The sequence below is a fragment of the Pelophylax lessonae genome, assembly GCF_965119305.1.
Source record: "Pelophylax lessonae genome assembly, chromosome: 13".
Lineage (NCBI taxonomy): Eukaryota > Metazoa > Chordata > Amphibia > Anura > Ranidae > Pelophylax > Pelophylax lessonae.
In genome coordinates, this window is record NC_138780.1 from 111,841,414 (window position 1) to 111,861,278 (window position 19,865).

General features: G+C 44.2%; 1 protein-coding gene across 7 annotated transcripts in view; it reads left to right on the top strand.

The window, feature by feature from the left end:
• Positions 1-2,901, top strand: part of LOC309569543 (ryanodine receptor 3) — a 1,308,933-nt gene extending 1,306,032 nt beyond the window's left edge. For all 7 annotated transcript variants that reach the window (XM_082275412.1, XM_082275411.1, XM_082275414.1 and 4 more), the window contains one exon: positions 1,544-2,901. In XM_082275412.1, the coding sequence (XP_082131538.1) occupies positions 1,544-1,639 (96 nt within the window). In that variant the 3' untranslated portion in view covers positions 1,640-2,901. The remainder of the gene's footprint in view (positions 1-1,543) is intronic.
• Positions 2,902-19,865: the final 16,964 nt, after the last annotated feature.

Below are 19,865 nucleotides of genomic sequence, written 5' to 3' on the forward strand. Positions count from 1 at the left end.
CTTGCTGCTCACTGGTTTATAGAGATTTACAAATGATATTTTCTATGCTATGACAGAATTTCAGAATTAATAAATTACAACCAAAATAACAAAAGTGTTTCAGTGTAGCTGTGTATTGTAAAAATCTTTTGTATTCCATCTAAAATATTTGTCTTGTCTAATAGCTTTCTAAAAGTCCTTCCCTTTTTACTGTGACCAATTTTGTAGCTATTGAACAAAGAATCAAACTACAAATAACTGGGCTTCAAAGCCAACTCCTCACTACACCCAGCAACACATGCTTAGTTTTGTATATGCTAACCTACACATTTCATCACTTTTATCTAGTTCCAGTTCAGCATGAAAAATTTAAAGACACTGGCCTCTTATCCTCACCCTGATAAGAATGCATTTGACTAAAATAATTATTTTGCCATAAACAGACAAATATTTTAGAGATTCGCCTGTTACAAAGATTTGTTGGCTCTTTATATCCTTAGCTTTGTCTGGGACAATTAGTTGGCCCCATATATCCTTCGCTTCTTCTGGGACAACTCTGCAACTCTGATGTTCATTTTCTTAATAATAATTTTCTTTTTTTTTTTGCTTTCCATAAATATTTTTCTAAATAATCAAATCTAGTTTACCCAACATTAACTGAATAGCAGACATGCATGCCAGGTGATCTCCTTGCTTGTCCTTAAAAGCATCACTTTCAAACCCGTGTTCATGGTTTGGTACAGCCCAGTGGTTTACACCCCTGATCTCCACTAAACACATAGCCTTATGCTAAAACATATATTTATTTTGCTGTGGTTCCCTTTTATTGATACAACTATTTGAATACGTAATCTGCAGCTAGCTTAATGGGTGTATCTTTGAGTATATAAGTGAAATAGTTCTTTTTAATGGTTTAGCTTCAATAAAATGCAATAAATGATTCATAGACTGACATTCTAGTTCACATTTGTGAGAGGCAAACCAGCCCCCTGGGGAAGTCAACTTGATAAATTCACAAGGAAAAAAAGCAGACCACCTACTGTTACAATACTAACCCAGTTACACTCATGGCTTTTTATAAGAGGTCAATAATAGTGAAGCCACTGAACTGCTGATAGGTAAAACTAAAATATTAATTTACAAATTGTTGATACTATACACAGTATAAAACATTCAACTCAAAAGTCCATCAAAAAATAAGTCACCGATGGATTTTTCTTTTTTGCTCACGAAAACAGCCTCAAACTAGTTCAGCTGTTACTGTGTCAATTTATTCAGACTGAAAACATACAAATAAAAATCCCAAAAATGTCTCCAATATAGGGACCACCCTATCGAAGTACAAAAAAGTGTTAGATTTATAGATATATTGTTAGTTCATAATTCTATACAATACGTGCAAGATGTAATTTACAATCTTGTGCTATTTTATGTTTTCTAACAAGCTGTGTTTTAGCAGTGGGGCTTTCAATTGATTGTTACCAAACAGTAAATAAACCGAAAATGACATGAAATTACCTTCTTTCCATGCATTTACAAATCACTCATTTTATGTCTCCCTCAGGAATCTTATGTCTGGAAAATGTATCAGGAGAGATGTTGGGATTTCTTCCCAGCAGGTGACTGTTTCCGCAAACAGTATGAAGACCAACTCGGATAATAAATGAACATTTCACTGAAAGCAAGATTCATGGGGAGGAGACTGCATCTGGAACAAAGACTTACCCAAACGGACACATTTACCCATAGTCCACATCTTCCTAACAGTGCCACAACCTGCCTGTGGATGTGTATTATATAAACAGGTCTACAGACAAATGTGCAACAAAATAAGAGATTTACAGAACAAAATATATCACTACAATGCATCAATAAACCAGTGCTACACCATGCTCATTTAGCTGTAGTGCATTTTTCAAGTCACTTAAAACATAGAAGAAAATAACTAAGATTTGGAGCAAACCAGTGAGGACTAACGGGAAAAGTTTACAAATCAGTGATATTCAGCCTGACTGCATCTGCTTCCCAACAAATCTTGATTTTTGTCAGTGATAAAACCACGGGCAGACATCTCATTAGAAAAAATGCCATACATTTGACTGCCCAAGGACTAAAAAGGGCTAATTGGCACACATACTTAGTGCACAAAACTCCCATCACCTCAGCTGCTATGTCATTTTCTCTTATCACAGCAGCTGAAGTGCGGGTTTATTGTAAAAGTTTGAAACCACAAATAATGCAGACTCACCCAACAATTAGAAATGATTCTGTGTCTGGAGAAGCATGCAGTTTTCTTTTTTTAACTTTGCCAATGAGGCTTTTAAGGATGTCATTTAAAACAAAAAAATAATTATCAGACGCTAGTCACAGACGTCAAGTTAATCGAAGTTTGTTGCGACTGTTTGTAAAGATGTTTATGCTATGAAGCCTAAAGGAGTTCATTTGGATGTACACAGGCTAAAATGGTCATGGCCTTAGGTATTAACGGTAAGCTGCTGGATATCTTTGTGGCTGAGAGCTCTAACTATACAAGTTTACCTATGAAAGATAGTCTAGTGTGACACAATGGTAGCATTTAGCTATATAAATGGAGAAGCAGCTTCAGGCAGTTGAAGGAAAAGTTAGTAAAGGAAAAGTTAGTTCTTAACACTTTTTCGACCATGAACTTAATCGATTAAGTGCCTTAACCGTCTGTAGACGTAGCTATGCAAGACTTTTTTTTTTTTCCTTTCTTTCATGTTAGTATATTAGATTAATAAAATACACATATGTTGTGCTGTTCTTTGTCTTACTGTATGAAATGAGAAACTGCATTCAGTTGCTATTTAGTTTTTCTTTCAATGACAGTTTACTGTTATTTAAAGAAACTGGAATGTATCTAAAATTATATTCTCTTAAATGGAAATATTATGCCAAATTCAAGCACTGCTTTCTGGTCATTGGTAAGTGCTGTAGTGAAGCTGCTAACTTTATGCATTTTTCTTCAAATACAATAAAGTGCCCATCGCAATAAATAAATTATGAACCAGCTGAGCTGTTTGTCTTCCTTTGCGTACTCTAGACACTGGATAACCCAATATATCCTTTATATGAGCTTTAAATAACCATTAAAGGAAACCCGTACTGAGACAATTATGACAGCTACTACTGCTATCTTCTCCTTCAGAAAATGGCAGTTGCCTGGCTATCATGCTGATCTAATGGCTTCAGTGCAGTCTGAATTACTGACCCCAGAAGAAGAATGCAGGTCAGGGTCAGCAGGGCCAGGCTTTGGTACAAGATTTGCTTTATGCTTGGGGTCCACTGTTCATTACTTGAAAGTGTGAAATAAAACATACAAAATGAAATTGTTTTTCCTTTTTTTTTTTTGTACCAACATATTTAGTAGAAAGTAAATTATCTAGTAACAAAATTGATCCTTTATTTCTACTTGAAAAATTCCATGCTATATAAAGCCAACCAATTGCTATGTGAAAGGCAAAACAGATATTTTTTTGTACAGTCTTAATTCCTGGGTGCAGTCCACTCGCTGGAGCCAACAAGTCACAATACTGCTGCTTCTGTAAGTCATTTGGCAATCATACTGTCCACAGAGTCTTTCAGATCTTCAGGAGATACAGTATCTCAAAAAAAGGGAGTACACCCCTCACATTTTTGTAAAAATTGTATTATATCTTTTTATGTGACAACACTGAAGAAATTACACTTTGTTACAATGTAAAATAGTGAGTGTACAGCTTGTATAACAGTGTAAATTTGCTGTCTTGGCCACCGTGCTGCAGCTCAGTTTCAGGATATTGGCAATCTTCTTATAGCCTAGGCCAGAGATTCCCAAACTACGGCCCTCCAGTTGTTCAGGAACTACAATTCCCATCATGCCTAGTCATGTATGTGAATGTCAGAGTTTTACAATGCCTCATGGGATGTGTAGTTCTCCAACAGCTGCAGGGCTGTAGTTTGGGAATCTCTGGCCTAGGCCATCTTTATGTAGAGCAACAATTCTTTTTTTCAGATCCTCAGAGAGTTCTTTGCCATGAGGTGCTTTGTTGAACTTCCAGTGAGCAGTATGAGAGAGTGAGAGCGATAACACTAAATTTAACACACCTGCTCCCCATTCACACCTGAGATCTTGTAACACTAACGAGTCACATGACACCGGGGAGGAAAAGGGCTACTTGGGCCCAATTTAGACATTTTCTGCCAGCGGTTTAGACAATAATGGCAGTGTGTTTAGTTATTTGGAGGGAACAGCAAATTTACACTGTTATACAAGCTGTACATTCACTACTTTACATTGTAGCAAAGTGTCATTTCTTCAGTGTTGTCACATGAAAAGATATAATAAAATATTTACAAAAATGTGAGGGGTGTACTCACTTTTGTGAGATACTGTACAGCTTGAGCTTCTCCCCAGCAGCTAAGCAGACATCATGTCAAGGTAGGGGATGCTGATATACAGTAAGTGTAGACAAGCATACTGTACGTGCATGCGTTTTATCACACATACCCAAGTTTCATATTTTTTGGTGTCAGTTTTTGCCACAAACCAACCATATATGCTACAAAGAGGTGGAAGCTAACCAAAACCATATGTGCATGTGTTGATTGTTTTTTAGCATTTGCATTTGATAAGGAAAAATTAGAACTGCAGACTTGCTCCATGATATTAAAATGTTTTGCTGCTTAAATGACTGTCTTTATTGCTCTAATAACAAATTAACATTAATACATTAATGTATGATCCTCATTGAGCCCATCATTCCACAAAAACATGACCCATTCTTTTCTTAGAATAAAAGTGCATGCGTGCATCCTAAGCATAGCCTCCTTTATTGTATCACATTCTTAGTTTGAAAGGTCCTTGCCTTTAGTGAATCACATGCATTCCCCTTCCTGAGCCTCCTTCTTGACAGCCTCCCTGCACACTATGACCGACTCACACACATTGTTCTGGCTCTACTTCAGGGGGTTAATGTGGCATTCAACTACTCTCTGAATAATGCACACTGAAAGAGGGTCATCAATCATGCATGTGTGGATGCAGTGTGAGATTTCTATAAAAAAGGAGAGGATCTGACAGCTGTTAAGATTCAATCTTGTTTAACGGGGAGAGGAGTATAGTATCTAAAAAGAGAAGCTTCCTTCAGTACAAAGCAATGTATACATTTTGACTGGCCACCAAGTTGACAAAAAAAATGACAAGTAGTATTAGCAGTTTAAGGTCCCTTGCAAGATTAGAAACATAAACAACTATTCAGATGTGATTATAGGCTCTAACTTTTTTATTACAGTACTAGGGATGAGTAGGGGGATTTAAGAAAAAAATTATTTAAATCAAAATCACTGGATTTTTGTTTCCCAAATCAGAATACAAGGTAGCCCCAAGCAAAACATAACTTGGTGGAGAAACCCTTGTTGGCAAGCACAGAGGTAGAATGTTTCTTGTAGTTGGTTACTAGGTTAGCACACATCTCAGGAGGGATTTTGGTCCACTCTGTACAGATCTTCTCTGAATCCATAAAGTTTCCTGGTTGTCGCTTGGCAACTCAAAGTTTCAGCTCCCTCCATACATTTTCTATAGGATTATGTTCTGGACCTGGCTAGGCCACTCCATGACCTTAATGTGCTTCTTCTTGAGTTACTCCTTTGTTGCCTTGGTGGTATGTTTTGGGTCATTGTCATGCTGGAAGAGGGAAGAACGTTCTCATCCAAGATTAACCAACACATGACCCCGTCCATTGGCCCCTCAATGCAGCAAAGTGGGCCTGTACCTTTAGCAGAAAAACAGCCCCAAATCATAATGTTTTCACATCCTTGCTTGACTGTAGGGTGCTCTTAGGGTCACAGTCAGCATTTTTTTCCTCCAAACATGGAAAGTGGAGTTAATGCCAAAGGTCTCATCTGACCACAGCATTTTCTCTGAATCATTCAGATGTTCATTGGAAAACTTCAGATAGGCCTGTACATGTGCTTCTTGAAAAGGGGGACCTTGGGGACGCTGCAGGATTTCAATCCATGGCAGCGTATTGTGCTACCAATAGTTTGTTTGGTGACTGTAGTCCCAATTACCTTAAGGTCATTCACAAGCTCCTCCTATGTAGTTCTGGGCTGATCCCTCACTTTTCTCATGATCAGCCCTACCCCAAAGGGGAAACCTTGCATGGAGCTTCTGACCGAGGGGGATTGATGGTTATTTTGTATTTCTTCTATTTGCGAAAAATCGCTCCAACGGTTGTCTCCTTCTCACCAAGCTTCTTGCTGATGGTCTTGTAGCCCATTCCAGCCTTGTGCAGGTCTACAATCCTGTCCTTGACGTCCTTTGATAGCTCTTGACTATAATGGTGGGCAGGGCTTTTTTTCTCAGAGAATAGGTGCAGGGACTCCATCTTTTGGACTTTTCCTTGTCTCCGCCCCTACCTACCTCTGTGAACCGTTCCTTGGTTCCACCCACTACCCACCTCCTAGTACCATCCCTTTTAGAAAATACAGAACAAAGTAACATTTGTGGTACTAAGTAATTTGTATGGAATTTGTTAATGATAAAAAAAAAAGCAGTAAAATAGATCCCATGCAGCCAACAACAATACATCCCCCAGCAACAATAGATCCTGCCAGAAACAATGGGCCCTCAGCAGCAACAACAGATCTCCCTGCAGCCAGCATCAATAGACTGCTGCCTAAACAGTATATCCCTCCCAGCAACAACTGACCCCTCAGCAACATAAGACCCACCCCAGCAACAATAGACCCCCTGCAAAACTAGATCTCTTCCAGAGACAATAGATCCCCCAGCAGCCACATTAGATATTCCCAGCAGCAATAAATCCTTCTGCAGGAATAGATCCCCTCCAGCAACAATAGGTTCCTCAGCAGCCAGCATCAATAGACAGTGTAGCACAACCCAGCACTCCTTGCCATTACATACATTCAGGGCTGAAGGTGCCGGAACTGCGTTCCCCCGCGTTCCCGCTGAAAAAAAGCCCTGATGGTGGGTTTGAAAGGAAGAAAGAGATTTTGTGGACAGGTGTTTTTTATACACATAACGAGTTGTCCTTAGGAACACCTTCTTAAATTGACAGGACTAATCTGTGTAACACATAAGCACGTACTGTAGCCAATCTGTGAGAGCCAGAATTATTGTTGGCTGGTAGGGGGATCAAATACTTGTTTTACTCATTGAACAGCAACTCAATTTATAACATTTGTATCATGTGTTTTTCTTTTCTGGATTTTTGGTTGATATGCTGTCTCAATCATTCTATCATTTAAACTACATATGTGATAAAAATTATAGACCCTTAATTTCATTGTAAGTGGGCAAATTTAGATAATCTGAAGGGAATCAAATAATTATTTCCCCCACTGTACCACCTACCTAAACATTGTTGCTGATCGGAGTACACCCTTTCATGAAAATGGCATTTCCCGATGGCAGTGGCCTCCTTCAGCAGTATAATGTACCCTTCCCCACAGCAAAAATGGTTCAAGAATGGTTTGAGAAATACAACAAGTTATTAACGTTAACATTCCTTCACATATAGCTTATAGGAGAAAAACCCACTTCTCCGTCAAATGGGCACAGATTCACATTCAATTTCTAGACATTTACCTCACCCCCTTTGTTGACTCTTGGTTTTCTCTGCAATCTTTTTGTCTTTTTTGGCCATAAGACGGGATTTAAGGAATTTAAATTTTGACTTTTTTTCTTAGTTTTGGCAGAATAGTATACTCAAAATAAATGTTCTATCAATACTATTGTATTTACTGCAAACCCTTCCTGATAATATCTCCAAAAAAAAAAAAGCGTATGACATGCAAAGGAATCTGGCCTTTCAGTTTCCTTGTGCTTTCTAAAGTCCATACTGAGACCTGGAGCCTGGAGATTTCTAAGTGATCCGGGTGGGATGAAATCTCAAATTCTGGGTCCAGGTATTCAGCACAGCCAGCAAACTCTGCCGCTGATAAGGCAATACAGCCAGCCCTCCTCTATTGGGCCCAGTCCAAATCAGCTCAAAAGGGGGGCCTGGGCATCTGCTGAGCAGGAGGGACAGCTGTACTACCTTACTGCAGACACTGATCCTCTTCTGCTTTCTCCAGTGCTGCTGGCTTTTTTACTGCTCCATCCCTCTAGCTGTGCCGCAGGGGGATCAGTTCTAGAATCCGCACTCCCATCCCTCTGCTTTCTGAGCCCGCCCTGTGCACCCCTTTCCCCCACAGCTTGGCCTACTTCACCCCTTTCCTGCCGGCAGCTGCTGCAGGCACACCAGGGGATGTTTCAGGATGGAGAGCAGAGGAGGGGGACCGGTAAACATGTCCTATAATAATGATTTTAGTGTAATTTTAGTGAAACTATAATTTGATATGGTCAGGTAGGCAATATGGGGCCCAATGATTTATAACAGCAGCTCTCAGCATACTAATTGGTCAGGTGTGTGCTGGGCATTTAGTAGTGACCTGACCATGGATCTGCGCTCCACCCCGGCAAGAGGAGGCCTAGCCCATGAGTCAGGAGGGCTCCACGTGGGAGCCAGTGCAGAAAGTTGGTCAGTGAACAGTCTGTAGTAGACAGACAAGGGCCTGGAGTTTAAGGCCAAAGCGGCAGTGCTGCAAGTACAAGCCAGAAGGGCTGAATGTTGTTTCTGTTGAAGAAATGCTGAAAACCCCTGCGAGGGAAACCTATGTTTGTGTTTTGAACCTTCTTTTAATAAAAATGGGCAAGAAAAGCCCTTAAAAAGAAGACAAGCGAGTGGCGGTGTCCTTAAATGCTTTACCTTTGAAGCTATTTCTCACTATATATAACAAATATGTAGGGAATTCATCTGCAGGAATCTAGGATAAAGCCTATACATCTCTCCTTGACGTGGATACATTTCCACTTAACCACCTAAGCCCCGGAAGATTTTACCCCCTTCCTGACCAGGCCCTATTTTGCGATTCGGCACTGCTCGATTTTAACGGACAATTGCGCGGTCGTGCGGCACTGTACCTAAACGAAATTGACGTCCTTTTTTCCCACAAACAGAGCTTTCTTTTGGTGGTATTTGATCACCTGTGCGATTTTTACTTTTTGCGCTATAAACAAAAAAAGAGCATACATTTTGCAAAAATAGGCCAATTTGTTTCCTGCTACATATGTTTGGTAAAAAAAAAAATCACAAAAAGCGTATTTTGATTGGTTTGTGCAAAAGTTATTGCGTTTAATAACTAAGGGAAAGATTTTTGTCATTTTTGTTGTTTTTTTTTTTTTAACATGTAATGGCGCCGATCTGTGATTTTTTTTGCGGGACTGCGACATTGCGGCGGACAGATCGGACCCTTGACTGACATTTTTGACACTTTTGGGGTTACCAGTGACATTACTACAGTAATCAGTGCTATACAGCGAGGGTGGGAGCGCGCCTCTGGCGGCGCGCGCTTGCCCCCTAGAGCCTCACAGGATAGCGACGTAGCCCTACGTCGCTTTGCTTGTGAGGGGCTGACTGCTGCAGTAAATATACTGTGGGCAGTGGGCAAGTGGTTAAACATTTCCGGACAACAATGGGTTTAAATCTACTTCAGACATCCAGAATATCACTAGTCATCCATTACTCTTATGGAGATACAATGCAAATAAGACACTTTCTCATACAATCTTTCAGGAGCATTCACTAGTATCCGCCTAGTATCTTGTTTGTTTGGAACCCTCACTAATGCAGCATAGTGTCAGGACCGGGACTTGAACCTGGGACCTCCATGGTGTCTGGCAATGACCCTACTCGCTGAGCTACCTGGAATGCTGGACAGCTCCCTGGACAAATCCTTGAACCCTTTGCTCCTCCCATGAACTTCCTGATATAAGCCATGTCCTTGCACTTCCTGGTTGCCAGAATATTGTGCCTTCAACAGCTGATATCTCGCTTGTCTCTCCTGCTGCCGTCCGTATCTTTGCTACCGTCCATTATCGACACTTGGCTTGTTCCTCGACTACTCTTTTGCTTGATCCCAACCTGCAACTACTGGTTACCGACCTTTGGCTTCTACTTGACTACGCTTCAGCTTAAACCCTATCTGCTACTGGACTCTGACTTGCTCACCTCCTGGTGGGGCGATCTTGAGGACCGCGACCTGGTGCTAACACGCAGCAAAATCCATCTCCACCTTCAGGAGCGCTGGTGAAGACCGGTTAGTACTTACAATCCGCACCTCAGGTGAGCCTGCGTTATCTGCCTGGGTGACCTGCCAGTGTTCCTATCCTGCTGGTTCCTGTGTGACCTGCGACTGCTATAGCTACTGGTCTTCGTGCCTGACCCCGGATCGTGACACATAGTCTCTCAATTTCCTACCAAATTCTATCTCACCTTCCAAAACCTTTAATTCTCCCTTACATATTAGCAAGGGAAAATAAACTAGGGGGGACCTTTACAGACTAGCAGGAAGACCAAATTATACAACTTGCCCAGAGGGTCATCATCTCAAGTAAAATCAAAGAAACAGGATTTAAGATCTTATCCCACTGATACAGGTTTCCAAAAACCTTCCATAAAATGTTTCTGCAGTACTACCCTTTTGTTGGGGAAGTCAAAATAATGAATGAACTAAGTTACAATTATTATTGTGCTGCCCAATGCTCCAGGGCTTTTGGACCATGGTGAAGGAAATTTCTTTTAATGTAACCAACATTCAGTTTGGAAGCAACCTGACAGTTTTCCTCCTCCACCTTACACTTTTGGAAATAAAATGCTACAAAAAGTGACTGGGAATACATTTGTAGCACTTACCCTCGCAGGAGCTGCTGGTGATGGTGGATTCTCTGTTCTGCCACAACTCTCTTAGCTGCTCGATCTCCACTGAGACACTTGGTCCTAGACAAATACCCATTTACACCTGTGTCACTTAAGAGTTTGTAAGCTATCAATCTATAATAATGAACAGAAAATTAACCCACCAGTCACTTGGTAATAGAATACATGAATGAATTATAACAAGGCAGACAAACAAGGTGTAAATAAATAAATATGTAATGATATATGTAAATAAATATGTAATGGTCCATGAACTATAGCAAGGCTAAACTGAATTATAAAAGATGCACTAGAGTCTCTAGAATAGCATCAATTACCTTAAAAGACAAAAAGTATCCTTTTGTGCGCGCTACACATACAATTCTAAAGGCAGTTGGATGTATGTGTTTCTAGTTTCTGGAGTGCCACACCAGATTGTACAAACTTTTCAAAAGATTTTAGTTCAATCTTAGTTTATTGAAGGTTAGGAAGAATTTTACATAACAGAGCAGGGAAACAATAGAAAAGCATATGTAAGAGCTAATCATGACCCACAATAATAGTCTCAAACCACATAACAGAGTATCAGGACTCAACAGCATAGAGATGACAAACATTGTCAGAAAGCAATCGATCGGTGCAACAATACAACACATCGATTTAGCAATGATATCAGTATGTACGTCATAGAAACCATTGTAGTCTCTAGAGGATCATAGGGTACATTTATAAGGCACCTTTGAGAACAAGTATCAGGTAAGGAGACAATGGTAAGCCATAAAATATGAGTTTATAACACAATGGTAGCTTTACATGGCGCAAATGTTGGAAACCCCGACAGAGCTATGGAAAGGCAAGTCTAGAAGTAGGAGAAAGAACAGAAAAAGAACAGATAGAGATGGGGGGGGGGGGCACCTCCCGCTACGACCCACCTGCACCCATGACCCCAGGCTCCCCGATCCAGGACTTGAAGCCATCTGAACCTTGGAACACATCCCATGGGGACCATATGGTGGAGAACCCTTCCTCTCTGCCCCCCTCCCTGGTCACCAGACTCTCCATGTCTCTGATTTTGTCCAACTTCAGGGCCCACTCGAGTCTAGAGGGTACATTCACAGTCTTCCAGTGTCTGGTATTTCTTGGCGGCTACCAGAATGGTGATCCCCAAAGGACATCCTTCTTGATTGACTTGAAGGAGCTGGAATCAGAGACAACAGGGCCAATTCTGGTGTAGCAAAGATAGTGGTCGCCTGGAGCCTGCAGTACAGGGTGATAATCTTGTTTCAGAATCTGTGGATCGAGGGGCATTACCACCAGATATAGAGGAGCGTACCCCTGGACAACATGCACCTCCAGCAACTGTCCGACAGGAGTGGGTCGACATATTTTGCAGATGAGGGGCACTTGTACCACCTGGTCAGAAGCTTGAACCCCTTTTTCTGAACATTAGTGGCGGGGGACAACGCACGGGTAAAGGCAAAATATTTATGCCAGTCAATAAGGGAAAAGGTCATGTCCCAACTCTTTGCCCCAGGCAGCAGTGTAGGAAAGCAAGTCAGGGAGAAGGACCCCAAGGAGCAGAGAGTATAGTTGAGATACGGTGTGAGTGGGGGGATTGTCCTGGAGTAAGAGGGCATCAAAAGCCAAGGGGTCCCCATGGACATCTAAAAGAGAGGGTAGGGTATGCAAATAGGAGAGGACCTGTTTCCGCTGCAACCACCCCGTAAGGTCGCTGGAAGGACAACCAGGGTCCTGGGCCTGCAGCAAGGATGGATCCGCACGTAGAAGTTGGGCCACCCGCCGATGGTCGGTCGCATTCCATGGTCCAAACCTCGAGCCCAATGCTATCGGAGGGAAGGAGGGGGTACCAACGAAGGGTGTCATGGGGCCCCCGGGGGTTTGAGAGGCGCCCGACATATTCAGACAATCCCACACCCGCAGGGCCTGATGGGTTAGGCTACTGAGGGGAGAATGAGGTCTATGGAGGTCTATCAGGGTCCATGGCAGGGCCCGTAGATCGGATGGAGTAAGAAGGCGTTCTATTTGAACCCACAGTTTAGTGGAGGTGTTACGAAACCAGTCCACTACGCGCGATGATAGAGGGCAAAGTCAGGAATACTGGCCCCCCCTCTAGACTTTGGAAAAGTAAGTGTCGCAAATTTCAGGCGAGGGCAGGAATTGATCCACATGAAGCGTGAGAGAGCCCTGCAGAGCTTGTCAAAGAAAGTGTTCTGTATATGGATAGGCAATGCCTGAAAGAGGTACAAAAATCGAGGGAGAACGTCCATTTTCAGCACATTAATTCTCCCAAACAAGGACAACCATTTCGTGGAGCAGGCAGACAAGTCTGATAAAGTCTTAGTCAGGAGAGGTACAAAGTTTTCAGTAAAGAGATGGGACATATCCGAGGGCAAGTTGATGCCCAGGTAGCGGATAGAGGAAGAACCAGTCTTAAAGGGGTATGAGCTCGAGATGCGCTCAAGAGCCAGTCGAGAAAAGGAGATATTCAGTATTTCGGACTTAGAATGATTCACCTTAAAGTTACTCATCACGCCAAAGTCCTGAAACTCGGCTTTGATCACAGGGAGGGACCGATGGGGCGAGATAACACAAAGCAACAGGTCATCCGAAAACAGCGCCAGCTTGGAATGTATGGAACCCACAGTCACCCCACTAATAGCGGGATTATTACGAAGAGCAACGGCTAGGTCTTCTATTGTAAGAACATATAATAGCGGGGATAAGGGACAGCCCTGACGCATTCAGTTATGGATGCTAAAGGTTGGAATCAGGGACCTGTTGACCCGGATTCTAGCGGACGGAGACCCATAGAGGTCCATAATCCGAGACAGCATAAGTGGGACAAGACCAATTTGTTCCAGGGTCAGTTGGAGAAATTACCAGTCAACGCGGTCAAAGGCCTTTTCGGCATCAACCGTCAGAAGGCACAAGGGAACGTCATGGGTATGGGCATAATCAACAAGAAGGAGGATCTTCAGGGTATTGTCCCTAGCGTCCCATCTTTGCGCAAACCCCACCTGATCCAAATGGATAAGCCCTGGCAGCACCAGCTTCAGGCGGATCGCTAGGATTTTAGTGTAGATTTTGAGGTCTACGCCAGTCATAGAAATAGGCCTCTAGTTGGCTTCATAATGAGGGATCCTTGCCCGGTTTCGGAATGAGGGAGATGTGGGCCTCCAGCGTCTGAGGGGGGAAATCGGAGTCCTCTGGGATCAAGTTAATGACTCCTGCCAGAAAAGGGGCTAGGAGAGAGCCAAAAGTCTTGTCTAATTTAGGACTAAAGACGTCCGGGCGGGGGCTTTTGCCAGAGGGGGTCGAGGCTATAGCCACCATCACCTCATTATCCGAGATCGGTAACTCAAGGGCCGACATCACTTCGGGTGCTAGGCAGGGTAAGGCGGTTTTTGAAATATACGAAGCCTTGTATGGGGAAGCAGCAGGGGTGTTGTGGAGCGAGGAGGCAGAGATGTGGTATAATGTTTGAAAAAAATCCATGAAAGATTGGCCTATCTGTGACGGAGTCGATACCACGTCTCCAATGAAGTCACAAATCTGGGTGACAAAGGTATCAGGTGTTTTCAGGTGAAGGGTGTGTGCCAATGGGCAGCGACATTTGTCTTGAAATTTATATCTGTGTAGGGCCAGTTTCTGATCGTACGTATGAGCAGAGGCTATGTAAAGGTCCCTGAGTTGGGACCGGGCTGCAGACAGGTCAGCAAGGGCAACCTCAGAGGGGGTCTGTCTGTGAGCCGTCTCCAGCTTGTGAAGTTTACGAACAGCAGCGCCCGTAATAGAAGCAGATCTGTCTTTCTTAAGGAGGGTACCGAGCTGTATGAAAACTCCTTGCAGCACTGCCTTAAGTGCCTCTCATTGTATGGGGAGCGAAGTAGGGCCTCAGGTGTGGTCCAAAGTTAGTGATGACTGCAGAAATCGTGGTAACACAGTCAGGGGTCGCAAGTATGGCGTCGTTAAGTTGCCAATCCTATTCCCTAATCAGGGTAGCCGGGGGGGAGAGCGCAAGAAAAATCGCAGAGTGGTCAGACCAAACCGACGTCCCAATGTCACCTTTAGGGGACCAGTCAAGGCATCTATGGTCCATAAAAAAGTAGTCAATCCTACTGTGTGATTGGTGGGCCGAAGAGAAATGGGTAAAATTTCGAGATGTCGGGTGGAGAACCCTCCACACATCCACCAGGTGCATGCTATGTAGAGAACGCTTAAGGGCCCTCAACTTGGGATAAGAGAAAGAAGATCGGGAGGAGAAGGTGTCCAAAATAGGGTCCAGGGGGAGATTGAAATCCCCACCCAGAATAACCTTCCCCTCTGCAAATCCAGCAAGGAGCCCCAGGTACTGCAAGGCTGAGGCGACTTGATTGGCGTTCGGTAGGTAAAAATTGGCAACTGTGTATTTTGATCCCCAGAAAGAAAACACATACCTGCCCTGTGAGTCTGAAACATGGTCTATCAGGACGATAGGGAGAGATTTCTGGAATGCGATGGATGCCCCTTTGGGCTTCTGCAGCGGGTTAGTACTGTGAATCCACCTGTTAAAGTATCTGTTGGTGCAGGAAGGGACAGAGTTGGAACAAAAATGAGTCTCCTGTAGAAGCAGTAGATTTACTTGACATTTGTGCATTTGATACAGAACCTGGCCCCTCTTGGAGGCACTATTGAGTCCTTGAACATTGTAGGAACCAAGTTTCAGCTTGGGGCGAGTACTTACCGTGTGGGCCATAGCGCGGTTCACGCAGCCGCAGGAGGAGACGGGGGGGGGGGGAGAAAAGATCAGTAGTAGGAGTAAAGAAGAAAGGTCAGAGTTCCAGATAGAGAGGAAAGGAGGACAGGTAGGAGATGAGTGACACAAAGAAGGGAGTGGAGGTGTAGGAAGGAAAATCTGGCGACACACAGGGGGACTCCCAGAGAAGGAGCCCAAGAATACTATGGCGCCTGAAAACGGGACACTGCATGGTATTTACGAACAAGCACATACTGTGCTTAACCTTTTGGGGGTAAAGACGGATAAGTAAGTGAGAACCTATGGATAGGTCCGGCATTACAGCAGACCAAATGGACATATAGGAGTATACAATAAGATAGGTATTATGATCAAAGCTCAAATGCCCTGCACACAGCTATGAAGGAACCCCGAAGTGGGGAGGCAATAGGGAAGAGTATACAAAAACACATAAGGTAGGCAAACTCTACAACTACCGTAGAAGATATGCATTAGCAGTGTAGGACAGTACATCAGTAAGTGGTGTGCATAAGTCTGTAGCAGAGGAAGCTCACCCCCCCCCAAACCCCAGCTGCCTTGAGATAGCAGCCAAGGGCAGAAGAAAGGTAAGCCTAGCCAAAACAGGGCCATTGGCAGTGAGAGAAAACAGTCTGGAGAAAAGGGAGACCGGGAGAAGGCATCTGGCCACACCACAATAGTCAGTATTGAGAGCAGCAGAGATAGCAATCAGTCCTCCGGGGATAGGGGTCGCCGAGCCCCATGTCTAATCGAGGTAGATCTGGAACGGGGGCTCTGCCTTCTCTGCGGAAGGGGGCCATGAACCTGTGGTCTTAAACGGTCATCAGGGGGGTCCAGCAAATTTGGGATATTCACTGGAGCATGTCCCAGGAAGAAGAAAAAGTCAGGTAGCTGGTCAGGATCAGAAAGCATTAACTTGCAGGAGTTAAAGGTCACTTTGATGCTGAAGGGGTGTCCCCAGGTGTAGGAGGCCCCAATTTGGCGGAGTAAGTCCAGGAGAGGGTGGACCACCCTCCGCATGTGAAGTGTGTTCCCGGGACAGGTCAGGGTATAAGTGTATGGAGGAACCATCAAAGTCCAGGGGCCCCGCTTGCCATGCCTTTCTCATAATATCTTCCTTTAGGGTATAATAATGAACCCTGCATAGCACATCACGCGGGCGACTTTCCCCTCCACTTCAGGGCCCCCCCACCCTATGCACCCTGTCCAGTTCAATATGGGTGGTCGGATCCCTGCCCAATACCTGGTTCGGGATGGCAGTCACAGTAGGCCTCAGGTGCGCACCAGAGGTGGCCTCAGGGAGGCCTTGGATCTGAATGTTGTTCCTGCGACTCCTGTTTTCCCCATCCTCTATGCGAAGTTGGTGCTGTCGTAGGCAGCGGAGGTGGTCCCGGGATGCAGCCTCCAATGTGGTTATGTGAGACTCATGATCCCCTTGAGTGGCAGTAATGGCAGCCACAGTGGATTCCTTTGTTAAGACCTGTTGACGCAGCGCGTCTAGTTCTGTATGCAGGGACAGTTCCATTTTTGAGGCCCACGATTCAAAGTTTGACCTAAAGGCTGACAAGAGAGCCGCTGCCTCCGATTTAAGGGTCCCCCCAGTGACATGGTTATCAGTCCCCCCGTTAGGAGTAAAGGTGCAGGGCGGTCTGTCCCGCAGCCTCGTCTGAGGGAGAGGGCAGCGTAGTTGGGGGAGGAGGTTTGCTTTACCTGCCGTGCAGCTGGGCGCCATCTTGTCTGGCCTGGGAGAGTTGGGTTCTGGTGGCGCTGTGCGGAGCAGGTAATGCTGTACAGAGCTCTGCTGGAGATCCGCATGGTCAGCGGGGTGTGAGCTTTCTGCCAACATGCGGGGTGTAGGTGTAGCCGGTCTGTAAATGTGTCTGCTGGAGCCGGACGATCACGGAGCTCAGCACCACATGTCATCCTTGGTGCGTCACTGGCCACGCCCCCAACCTCAAAAGATTTTTATTTGGTAACAGCAAATGCATTTCAGGGGCTCAGCATTCCCCCTTCGGGGCTAAAAACTCTACAATAAAGAAAATACAAAGAGTCCTTAAAATGTGTTTAAAGCTATGGATATATACAAGTATAAAAGTACAAATGCCTTAATGCAGTAATTATCAGAGCAAAAAGGACATATAGTACTTGACTGAGAAGTATAAAAACCAAGAAGGAAAAAGAAAACATGTTCTTATTAGGGCTACAGGGAAACACAAAAAATCCAAAGCAAAGAAAGGAAGAAAGACTTAATGTGTTCTCATTCTTGTTAAGGGCTCTTTCACACAGGCGGACCGTTCAGATCCGCCTGTCCATTTTTTTGCCGGATCTGAACGGTCCCCCCATGCATCCCTATGGGGCATCGGATGTCAGCGGAGACATGTCTGCTGACATCCGATCCGATCCGTCAAATCTGGACGGATGGAAACCCTATTTTCCATCCGTCCAGTGGATTGGATCAGATGGGAATGGACCGATGGTCCGTTCCCATTAGATTCCCCCATAGAGATGCATGGGGAACTGACAGCTGTGTCTCCGCTGTCATCCTCCTGCTCAGCGGAGGATCGGCGGATCGATCCCCCGCTGAGATAAACGGAGTCCGTCCGACGGACGGACAATGTGAAAGGGGCCTAAAGCAACAGTACAAAAAAAATGAATAATACATAATAATAATAAATTAATAAATACAATAAGTGATAATAGTAATAATAATAATAATAATGATAAACAAATACAGGTGTACAGGCACCCTTGAAAGTGACTGAAAGTAGCTGGTGCCTGAAATTCAACATTGGCTGGCTTTCGGTGGTGTTTTCTTTAGGTGGCACACATAAACTGTCCCTTTAAGAGGGTGGGTTAAGAATGGCAGGTGGACTGCTAAGTAGGAGCAGTCTCTATTGTGCTAACAGGGTGTAGTAGGCGTTAAGACTTGTAGTTCAGCTCACTATTCCTGGCAGGCGGCTAGTCTGTTCCCAATGGCTTGGCGATCAGCAGGTTCCAGCAGTCATGTCCAAGTGTCACAGTCTCTTGCCCCGGATCCTAACACCGGGTGCAGTCTTTAAGCTCTGTCCCAGAGATGCAGTTACTCCTTCTCTCAAGTTCAGTATCTGAGGGCATATCCTCTGATATGGGTGAACAGGCAAAGCAATAGACCTTTTTAGCTCCCCTCTGGAAGCTCTGGTCTCTCAGATGTGGGTACAGACCCCGACAGTAGGTCTGCACCTTTTTCTCTCCTCCCCGAACTGGCCCTGCTCTGGACCAATATGCCCAGGAAAACTATCAAGCTCTCCTCCTCCAGGTGCAGTGAATTGTAGTAGTTGGATATTCACAGCCTATTAGCCTCCATTAACAAGTAGGATGCAACACCCCTTTAAGAATTACAATTTACATAATCCTAGTGCCTGCACCGTAAGTCCGTTCTTATGTTTCCATTGGCTCTTACTCTCCCGAGGAGAGAGGAGGGAGCAGAAGCGGGGGATTCCTAATACATAAGCAGCAAGGGGAGAAAAGCCATCTGCCTTCCACGATATACAACAGCTTTGTATATACACAATCCAGCACTCCCTATTGGCAGCTAATCCAGCAGGGGGAGGGGGGGGGGGGGAGAGAACCCACATGCTCCGTCCATCTGAACATGGGTACAAAAACATTGATGATTCTATTGTATAGGTTATGCCAATTTTGGCTGACATGTTTTGAGTAAAACTTTTCTTTAGGGGCACAAGTCCTCTAGTCCTAATTCTGGTATAGCTGTCTGTTCTGAGTTCTGGCCTGATGGGCTGGTTTAAGTTCTGGCCTGGCTGAGTGATTTGCCAGACAGCCAGGTCAGAACCCAAAACAGCCATCCAGGTCAGGTTTGCCAGTAAGCCAGGCCAAAACTCAAACTAGTTAGCTAAGTCAGAACTTAAACACTTTGTGGCTGACCGGTTTAAGTTCTAAGCTGGTTATTATCGGTTATAACTGGTCCACTGGTTTGCTTTCTGGTCTGTGTGACTGGTTTAAATCTTGGTCTGGCAGACTATTTGGAGTTCTAACCTGAATGAACGGTTGAGATCTAGCCTGAATGGCAGGTATACAATATTGCTTGTTGGCTGGTTTGTGCTCTGGCCTAGCAAGCTAGTTTGAGTTCATGATTGTCTGACAGTTTTAGTTCTGGCCTTGCTTGCTGGTTTTAGTTCTGACTAGGGATGGGCCGAATGAACCCCTATTCATTTTGCACCAGAACTTTTGAACATCGCAAAAGTTCGGAACCGAATAAAGAACCCCTATTGAAGTCTATGGGACTCAAACTGTAAAAATCAAAAGTGCCCATTTTGAAGGCTTATATGCAAGTAATTGGGCTACAATTGTTATGT